At 48.4% G+C, this 10,642-nt stretch overlaps 2 protein-coding genes across 2 annotated transcripts, besides 1 other annotated feature; both read left to right on the plus strand.

Moving 5' to 3' along the window:
* Nucleotides 1–1,690: 1,690 nt before the first annotated feature.
* Nucleotides 1,691–6,027, plus strand: UA08_03825 (hypothetical protein; the record flags this gene model as incomplete). The annotated part of the gene is made up of 7 exons (XM_020266168.1): nucleotides 1,691–1,765; nucleotides 1,966–2,067; nucleotides 2,838–3,126; nucleotides 3,338–3,397; nucleotides 3,431–4,519; nucleotides 4,992–5,786; nucleotides 5,846–6,027. 7 exons carry the CDS (start codon nucleotides 1,691–1,693, stop codon nucleotides 6,025–6,027), a joined length of 2,592 nt encoding a protein of 863 aa, XP_020121278.1.
* Nucleotides 5,532–5,600: a repeat region (Identified by RepeatMasker using a combination of RepBase library and repeat library created with RepeatScout).
* A 1,974-nt stretch (nucleotides 6,028–8,001) lies between the features above and the next one.
* Nucleotides 8,002–10,184, plus strand: UA08_03826 (hypothetical protein; the record flags this gene model as incomplete). The annotated part of the gene is made up of 2 exons (XM_020266169.1): nucleotides 8,002–9,977; nucleotides 10,043–10,184. 2 exons carry the CDS (start codon nucleotides 8,002–8,004, stop codon nucleotides 10,182–10,184), a joined length of 2,118 nt encoding a protein of 705 aa, XP_020121279.1.
* Between the last annotated feature and the right edge of the window lie 458 nt (nucleotides 10,185–10,642).

Genomic DNA, 10,642 nt, shown 5'->3' on the forward strand with positions numbered 1-10,642 from the left:
GCCATACGCAATACTAATAATACAACGGCCCGCTGTCAACAACGTTTTTTCTGCCTTGTCAACGTACATAATTTCTGTACGACTAGCCACAACTCTCCCACTGGTCCGAGTGGCCGGCCGTGCTGTGGTAGTCTCTGTATTCGTTACCATACCTGTCGATCAAGATCAAAGGGAAATCTTTTCCAGTCTCCTTCCCAACAGCTCTTGTTTCTTTCTTCACAACGTCCTCGTATTCCGCCATTATTAATGTTCCTTTGGTTGGGCCATTTTCCCATTTCCCCTTTTCCCTTATCTCTAGCACTGCTGAGTACCATCGGGGACTAAGCCCTTGAATTCATGCAGGGTCTGCGCTCGAACTTTTTTTTTTTCTTTCCACGCACCCTACTACTGTACATCATCCCACCTCTTCCCACCCACCCAGGAGCTCCATGCTAGATGCCTAGACCCTTTCTTTCCCTTTTGCGCACACACACACACACACACACACACACACATACTCTCTCTCTATCTCTCTTCTCCCCGCGCCCCTTCTCTCTCTCCACGCATTGGTGGATGGATGGCTTACCGAGCAATTGCCGATTCCGGCGACTTTTCCTGTGGTAGAGAGCTCACTCGGTGCATCTTTCGTTTTAAATGGCGCTTCCGTCGCCCGTCGTGCAGCTTGCAGGTTGCATGGGTTCTGGCCAGTCAGGCCGCACAAGTGTCTGCAACTAGCTGGCTAGTCGGCCTGGACATTAATTAATAATACATGCACAGTGCTGCATAGGAATACATACCGTCCATCCATCCTTCTCTCTCGCAAGTAATCTGCTGCATCTCCACCGCGGTCATTGAGGCGATGAAAGAATAATATTGTGATATTATTGTCGTTGCTGGATAGCTCCTGCGTAGACTAGACGCTCATCATCACCATCATCTACTGATTCCATCTGATGGGATGCATCCGTAGTATCCTCATAGCAAAGACTAAGCCTGCTAGCGCGGTCTCGGCCAATGGTAAAGCGCAGCGAAATCTGGCTCCTGTTTCATCTAATGAATATATAAGATATCGTCTTTTCTGTGCGAATTGCTGATTAGCTTTTTTCTAAATTTGTTGATCCCTCCCCCTGGAACGGTAAAACTGAACCCTCCCGTCAGCCCTTGTTTTTTTTTTTTTTGGACTTTCTTTTCTTTTTTTCTTTTTTCTTTTTTTATCTTTTTTTAAACCGTTATCAAGTCTTATTTATTACTTTACTACGTACCTTTATTTCCCTCCCCTCCTAGTCTAGACTGCCTATCCTGTTCAATTGCGGGTTTGAGCCTACCGTGCAGGGTGCCGCTTCCCTGCCCGTTGCAAAAGGCCCGGACAAAACCCAACCACATCTCTCTGTTTCTCTTCTCTCTCTTCCTCTCACGTCTTTCTGCCTCGTTTCTCTCCCGCCACGGCCCGTCTTCTTCTTGCCACAGCATTGTCTGTGTAATGAATGTCTAGTCCGAGTGGGCTCACCTCTGCTCGTATTAATGCCGACTAGCGCACAGCTGCTGCTGTGATCCCTCCTTGCTACCCAAGACGCAGCCAGAAACCTTATCCTGGGATCCTGCTCTTGACGTGTGCTATTTATCTCTGTGTCTATGCGCATGCAATTGTATCTGTTATTTGTCCCCTTGAGATATACTACAAGAAAAGGTCTCCTCCGGACGCGGTCCAACCATGACGGCTGTGGTCCAACCCGATCTTGGTCCTCCACCCGCCCACAAGTATAAGGATGATCCTACAGATGACCCGGTGAGTCGGTTTTGCAATCCATTCTTTCATTTTTTTTTTTTTTTTTTTTCGTTGATACCCTATTGTTATTGTCGGTTCTTTTTTGTTTGTCTTTGTTTGAGCGAGAGAAACAGAGGTACACATAGTGCCGCGTGGCTTGATACGCGCACACAACCTTGTTTTGTTTTGGAATCGCCGGCCTTTTGTCGTCCCTGTGCTAGATCGAGAGGATGATATCAACAGAGCAGAGACCGGGGATACCGCTGTTTGGCGCCTCCAGTTCTGGTGCCCTCGAAAATACAGTTCAGGGGCCCACGTACACGGTGCGTCCTTTCCCTGCCATCTGGTCATCCCATGGCGATCACTACTAGGCGACTGGACTATGCGCCCTCGTCTCGTGGATGACTCCATTGCGCATTGGACATGATGTGTACGGCCGCTCGGAGTGAGAATCTTGGGTAGTCTCCTCGATTTATTCCGTCGGGACAGGACAATTCCTGATTTCGGACGAGCATGCCGGTATGGACTGGTCCATGTCCTCGATTGGGATGGCCACTTGAGCATACACCGTCGTCTCTTTAGCACACAGCACAAAAGAAGTGGACTGTCTTGAGTCCACATTTGGCTATCTCTTCTTTTCTGCGTGAGGCGAGTGATGCGTTCTCTCCCCAATTCGCACACCCGAACGAAATGCTGCTTTCTTAGCAATCAAGACGCAACCGGGCCAGAAAAGATCCAAAGGAACAGGAAGCAGCGCCATCTACATCGACATCTACACCATGAATCAAATTGCACAGCTCACGCAAGGGGTGTCGGCACGTTGCTAGTCACATGCAGATCCACTCCACGTGGATCGATCGTCTATCTCCGTGATGTTTTTGACAGCCAGCATCCTCGACTCTCTGCTCCGTCTCTCTTTCCGCTGTTGTTGTTTCCTTCTCTCAATCTTGACTTGACTTGTCTTGACGTTCAGTTTTTGGAAAAGCTCGCCCATCTCTCCCCATGCGCTAGCTAATATGTCAACCAACCCTCTCTTATTTGTATCTTACGTACTGCATTGGCATTGCCCTTGACTGACAGTGTTTCCTATTAGCTTCGCCATCTAGGAAGCAATCATAGCCAGCACACCCAGAGCCTCCAACAGCATTCCCGACCGGGAGGACTTCTGCATCAACATCACCAGCGACCAGAGTCCCCTCACCAACACTCAACAGCACCTCTTCCCCCAGGACCATACTCTGCAGCCCCTGGATTGAACGGCGTGCCTTTGCAGCACCCACCTGCCCCTTCTTATCCGGCGCCGGCTCAGGATCCTGGTTATTACGCGTCGGCCTCCAACCCATACCCGGCAACAACCACCCCTGCACAGTATCCTTCCAGTGGTGAGTGGGAACGAGTCTCCTTTCATACCCTTTATTTAGTACAGGAGTGGGAAATTGTTGCCTTTACTGAGTGGAGAGAAGGTGGGGGAGTGGGTTGAAAGAAGAAGAAAAAGCAATGTTTCCAATGAAGGAAGGCAATGTGCTTGCTCTGGTCACCAACCCCACCATTGGCTGCACAACCGAGCATAATATCTTCTTCAACCACCAACAGACAAACACAAGACAGGATGGATGTCCCATGGCTCGTCACAATTTGGGAAAGAAATTGATTGTACGCGGCTAACATCTTGAGAAGCACCCCCAGATCTTATGGCCGCAACATCCCAGATGCCAAGGCCGTATCCTCCAATTTACCACCATACACCGCAGTCGAACTCTCCTGCTTCGGTGGCATCGTCACAGACACATGATCAACATGGGCGAAACATCTATGCACAATCCCCTCAGATTCCCTCGCAGATGTACGGTTACCAGCCGTACTCTCCGATTAATCCTGTGCACCCGGCTTATAATCCACAGCCACCTGTGCCACAGCATTCATTAACAACGCAGTCTTTGATGATGCCTCCGCAGACAGCTCCTATTCAGCATCCTAGCTCATCGACGCATCAGCCACCCATAGCTAACGCCCCAATCAGTAACAGCAGCCCTCGAGCAAAAGTGGAGTCTATCCCTCCACAGCACACGCCAGTCCAGACGCAGCGGCCGCCCATGCCCCCGCCAACTCTCACATCTCCAAGTACAACAATACCACCCCTCTCCGCAAACAATGTGCATGTCAGCCAGTCCACTAGCGCCAATCCGACCAGTGCTGCACCTGGGCCAATTCCAGCTACAACCCCGCAACTCGTACGTCAAGACAGCAACGGTGTCCAGTGGATTGCATTCGAATATTCACGAGACCGTGTCAAAATGGAGTACACGATCCGCTGCGATGTTGAATCCGTGAACGTAGAAGCTTTGCCGCAAGATTTCAAAACGGAGAACTGTGTCTATCCTCGCGCATGCTGTAGCAAAGACCAATACCGCGGGAACAGGTTGACATACGAGACCGAATGCAACGCTGTTGGCTGGGCACTAGCTCAACTGAACCCCCCCCTACGAGGAAAAAGGGGACTAATACAGCGCGCCGTGGATAGTTGGCGCAACAGTAACCAGGATCCCCGATTGCGTAGTCGTCGCGTTCGACGCATGGCAAAGATGACTCGCCGACAAGCTAGCCATCCACCCAGTCATCAGCTCGGAACAAGCGCTCCTGTGCCCCATCTCCTTACTCAAAGCCCTGCGGCACTGGTACCAGGTACTCGTCCAAATGCTCCTTTGCCACTTGCGGCGCCTCTACAGCATCATTCCCAACACCGAGATGGTCAAGCTGGAAATGAAGAAATTAGCGGTATGTTTCACCAACGGTATTAAAACGATTTCTTAAAATCATTGAACAAGCCTTTTTTTTGGTTCTTTTGTGTCATCTGCACTTGGTGATAGATTGTATCTTGTCCGTGTACTGTGTTCATGGGGAGTAGAGATGAACGTCATGGTATGAAGGGTTAACAGTGTACGATGTTGGATGTACTATTTTATTATTCTTGTTTGGATTTGGATAAGACTGGATCTTGTCCACGGCGTTACCTTTTTTTTTTTTTTTTGCTTTTTTCTCTTTTCTTTTCTTTCTATCTCTCTCTTTTTTTTTTGCTTTTTTTTTTCGAGGCATGTCCACTTGGATTTGCCTTTCTTATTATCATACCTTTTTTCTCACATACCCTTTTTGATTCTTTTCTGCTTTTGTTTGCCGTCCCTGATGTTATCGTCTGCCTTTTGGGTCTACAGCGTAGGCTAATCCCAACGCACAACGTTCCAAACTATAGGCAGCACCGATTATTCGAACGGTGCTCATCGTCCTCCATACGTCAATCCCAGTGCAAAACCTCCGATTAGTGGCGGCCATGAAACTGCCCCAGATTTTCGTCCTGGAAGCGTTTTCCACGGCGGGCTCCCATATCCTGTCGCAGCCCAAACTTCCGGTGGTTTAGGAGCGCCATCTATGCCTCCACCACTGCAAGGAAGCGGGTTTGACTCTTTAGGGCGACACACTGTGGCTACCACATCGGACAACAGACACGAGGCAGACGACTCGTACGAGACGGAGGGCGCTACACGAAACCCCGGTGACAAGCTTCTTTTCGGCGGACTACCTGTGGGGAAACGACGCAAGTTTATCCTCATCGACGATAACCAACGTGGCGGCCGTGCGCGTGTCAAAGTGACGCTGGATAGAGTCAATATGAACGAGATCCCTGACTCTTATCGTCTGTCTAATGCAGTATTTCCTCGTGCTTATTATCCCGTGCAGATGAAAGGTTCTCCCGGTCATACCGTGCCCAGCAATCGGTATCTCGAGAACGTGAATGAGGATGATGATGATGATGACGAGGATGATGAAGAAGACATTGACGACGTCGACGACTATGATAACGGCCAAGATCCGATTACTATCGGCCGAACTGTTGTTCCGTTCACGACTGATGGTATACCAGCTCCAGTGCCGCAGTTATCGCGAAGGCGGCACCGCAAAGACAAGGTGATGAACGATATCGGATATCGTATGAGCTGGAGCCAGAGTAGGGTATTCGCTGCCCGGCCTTTGTTCTTGCAGCGATCATGTAAGTCGTTTCTTCTCCTAGAACTGATACCTATATAGACCTAGAACTGACGTTCATAGTGGATGCATACCGGAACAAAATGCGCGGTTCAATGTTGACAATCGGTCAGGAAGCATTGTCAATCGCGTCACATTTCGAGACGCGTATTGGAAAACGCAAGTTCAACGCACGCAAGCGACGCAAGAAGAACGATAGCAATAAATCGGCATTTCTTCGCGAGGTTGAAGAGGTTGAAGCTTAGTTTCTTCTTTTTCCTTGCCACAATTCCCCTCTCATATTTGTATAAATTACACTTCTCCTGCCTATCCTTGCTGTAAGATATGGCACTTTATTTCTTTCCATTCTATACAACATCTTTATGTAACATACTGTCCTTATCGATTTGGATATACCCCTTTTTATTTATTTATTTTTTTTTTGACCTTTTTTGACTGCTGTTTATTTCTATTCTGTTCTTCTCCGTTTTTCTTCTTCTTTTGTTTTTTTTTTTTTTTTGGGCCATCGTTATATGCTGAAGCTTGAAGTATAACTGAGGGATTTGACTTGGACACGTGATATGCGATGGTATATGGTATATGGTATATGATGATACCCCATTTATGCTGGGGTCGGATTGCGCTATTTTGCTGTTGGGTATATTGGTTGGTAGCTGGTAATCTCTGGCTAAAAGGAGGAGGAATTTTGGGCTCTTCTAAACTTGAGACAAGGATGGATGGATAAATATACATTATATACCCTGTGCATAGTTTTAGGGAACGAACCAGGAATCGATTGGTGTATATGGGATGGAAATGGAATGGAAAAAGGGGTGTCTAATGAATAAAATCTTATGACTTCTGTCTGTTCAATGGATTGAGTTTGATGGATGGATGCGTGTCCTGTTATTAGGTAGAAGACAATCGCTCGTACAATACGGCGTAGTAAGGAGTGTTGAAAAATTACCGGATTAGGCAAGTGCTGGTCAGTCGCGGCCAGCCGATGCCCGATTTCCATGAGATCTCCGACGTTGGAGGTGTGATTCAGTTAAATCTGATACCTATCTTCTCTTTTACAAGACCAGCCTTTATACCTGGGTAGGTTGAGGACTTGCCAGAGGCCCAAGGCTACCAACGGGTTATAGATAGCCCCTCCAGCCAATCAATTGACATTGGTGGTTTTTAGGGTTTGCTCCTTGGACAAGCGTCTCAGGCTCTGTTAGGCCTTTTCGCATTCGCTGATTAGTTACATCTCTGCCCTCTGCTCGTTTGTCTTCCTGGGATTATGTCTAGCCTTGGATATTGCCAGGTGCGAAAGAAAGTTGCTGCGTTCATCCGCATCTGCAACCGGATTAATGTACCGAGGTACACAAACGGCCACGTTTTCTGTGCATGCCAACGATCGATCAGATTTGAACGATGTACAAAAAGGCATGCTCTACGGAGTATTCTGCGGTGCAAACGATAAATTTATAGGTATATCTATTAGGGGCGGTGTGTGATACAGACAGCCTGCTAGTTACCTAGGTCGAACTAGCGTAGTAGATAAATTGATCGCCCTGAAGCGGGGGCGATGTTGATCTGTTGTTTACTCCGTGGATACATATAGTGAGTTACAAGTCCACGGACAGAGCAGACAGACTGCTATGGCCAATGCTCGGGCTGCTGCATTTGTATATGAGAAAACGAGTAAGTGAATAAACAAACAGTTACACATTTGCATGAATTATGTATCCAAGTATAAATAGCTGCTCCGCCCCGCTGCGGCTCACGCTGGCCGCTTTCAGCTGGCCACGCTAGCCGTGTACAGCCATCCTTGCTTACTCCAATCGACCCGGCAACCTTTCTCTGCTCTCTTTCCTGCACTCTTCCACTGCATTGCCCACTCTGCTATATACTCTACTCGCTGGCCGTGCTCTTCATTTATCACATAATCCACTTACTATCCGCCATCGTCGCCGATTCCTCGACTTATCCATCGGGCCTTCCTTTGTTTACATGCGCCACTACCAGTACTACTACTAAATGGGCGCTCCTACATTCCTAGGCTGCACTTGACACATCGTGACAAACCCGGGGTGCGCAGACCACGCATTCCACAATCTATTTTCGGCCCTTCCAACGTCATCGCCAGCTGAGAAGAGGATAAGAAAGAAGAGAGGAAGAGAGAGAGAGAGGCACTCATAATCTTTCCACACGGCACTCGCCGTGTTTTCAACTTCGCAACTGCTCATTCAGAAATGTCTCGCCAACCCGGAGCTTCTTACTCGCGCGGCGATGTCTCGCCCATCAATACCGATGTTCAAAGCACCATGAGCCAGATCTCACCTGTGTCGGATCTACGTAGCTTTCACAACCACCCGTCCGTCCGCCGCGGAAGCAGAGATTATAACCCTCAGCGGCACAGTGGTATTGAACCCACGGATGTTCCACCTGAGCCGCCCCAGCATGGCATCGTCAATTCGCCGCAACAATCGCAGCTCGCTCGAGCAACTTCCTTGCGCACCAATGTCAGCGCAACGCCAGGCGCTGATAATCTAAGTGCCGCTGCTATTGGGGGCGGAATCAGCGGCATTGCATTTGGTGTCGCCAATCGTAGCGAAAGAGAAAGCGGTCTAGAGGCTATCCGATCTATAGGAGAGCGGGGGCCTGGTTACTACGATGGACCTTCAGAGGCAAACTATACGGATGTCCCACACAGAGTAACAACATCTTCTAAGTCAAACGAACAGGCAGACCCATCAAGCAACTTGCCTCTAGGCGGGGCCGCTCTTACCGCAGGCGCATCGCCTCAACAAGGGACGCCCAGTTTGACGCCCTCGAATCCATCGCAATTGAGTGTCGGAGATCCATATCCACGCTATCCTGGTGGTGGTCTGTATGATGGCCCGTACAGCTCATATAATGGCCACGACCCGACTTCGATCAACCCCAACGACATTGCTGACGACGGCGACGACGGTTTGATGGTTGTGCCGCAGCAACAAACCCAGCGGCGGTCGTGGCTATTTGGCAAGAAGGCTAACCAGGGGGCTACAGCTGGGGGCATACTGGGCGCTGTAAGCAGCCTTCGCGGAAGATCCTCGGCATATGGACCTGTTCCAGGGGGTGCTAGTGCTGGCGGAGCAGCTCAAGGAACTCTCGATAAAGATGCTCTCCTCGCCCAGCAAGCTGCCATAGCTGCAGCTAAAAGGAGAAAAAAATGGCTACTCACCCTGTTAGTGGCATTTCTTATAGTAGGAGTTATTGTCGGGGCAATCGTCGGAGGAATAGTTGGCAGTCAACATAGCAGTGACTCTGCGAGCGTATCGAATAAAGATAGCAGCGCTGACCCGGGTACCAACATTGAAACAGCCGCTGGGGATTTGGCAACTAATGGGGATCTGGGCAGGAACTCACCTGAGATTAAGAAACTCATGAATAACACAAATCTGCATCGGGTGTTTTACGGCATGGACTACACGTCATGGGGCGTCCAGTATCCGCTATGCTTGAAATACCCCCCTAGCCAGAACAATGTGACGCGTGATATGGCTGTACTCTCGCAATTGACAAATACTGTGCGAGTCTATGGAACAGACTGTAACCAAACGCAAATGGTTCTACACGCGCTCGACCGATTGGAACTTACTGATATGAAACTGTGGCTCGGCGTATGGATCAACTCCAACGAGACGACTAGCGAACGACAGATTCAGACTTTGTATGATGTGATTGACAGCATGAATGATACATCTATTATTGACGGTGTGATTGTGGGGAATGAAGTCCTCTATTCCGGGGGATTCTCGGATAAACAGACTGCCGAGAAAGCCCTGACCACGTACTTGCAAGATGTGCGATCTAACCTGACCTCAAAGGGCCTTAACGTGCCTGTTGCTACATCAGACCTTGGCGATGACTGGACGGCTGATCTATTAGAGGCTTCAGATCTGGTGATGGCCAACGTCCACCCATTTTTTGGCGGAGTACAAGTTGATCAAGCAGCGGCTTGGACCGTTGAGTTCTTTGACGAGCATGATGTCTCGTTGACGAGTGGAACAAATAAATCAGCAATTATCTCCGAGGTTGGCTGGCCCAGTGGTGGCGGCAATGATTGCGGTAACAACAATTGCCAGGATAGCACATCGGGCTCTGTTGCTGGAATCGATGAGATGAACAAATTTCTGTCAGACTGGGTTTGTCAGGCTTTGAATAATGGGACCAAATATTTCTGGTACTTCTCTCTCCTTCCTATTTCTTTTCATACTTGATATCCAAAGCTAATTCTCTGATGAACAGGTTCGAAGCATTTGACGAGCCTTGGAAAGTCATATATAACACTCCCGGCAAAGACTGGGAGGATCAATGGGGTCTTATGGACGCCGCACGCAATCTGAAGCCAGGCTTGACAATACCCGATTGCGATGGAAAGACAGTATAGTCTTTCCCATCCTTCACTCTTTTTTATTTTTTCTTTGGATTTAATAGCCAATGGCGTTATGGGGACTGATCATGGATCATGACTGGAGTTTTCTAAAAATTCTTATTGATGCGTATATATATATATATATATATCATTCAGCGTGTTGGTTTGTATAAAAGCAGGCGTTGCTCTCCTTTCTGGCTCTTTGACTATCTTTGGTAGTCGCCTGGGCTACACCACAAACAAAACCCGCTGATGCTTAGATGTCTTGTTGATGATGAACGAAATGCACTGTTATTTTTAACATGTACCTTATTAGTACCTAGATACTGCCAATGATATACTTCGAAAGTCTGGCATTCAATAAATTGATACACCAGTTGTTCTCGTTTTCTTAGTGTAAGAATAATTCGTCATCCAAGAAAATGGAGAGAAATGACCCCCCCCCCCCCCCAAAAAAAAAAAAAAAAAAAAAA

This window comes from Talaromyces atroroseus (genome assembly GCF_001907595.1).
Source record: "Talaromyces atroroseus strain IBT 11181 chromosome Unknown scaffold_3, whole genome shotgun sequence".
NCBI classification, from domain to species: Eukaryota; Fungi; Ascomycota; class Eurotiomycetes; order Eurotiales; family Trichocomaceae; genus Talaromyces; species Talaromyces atroroseus.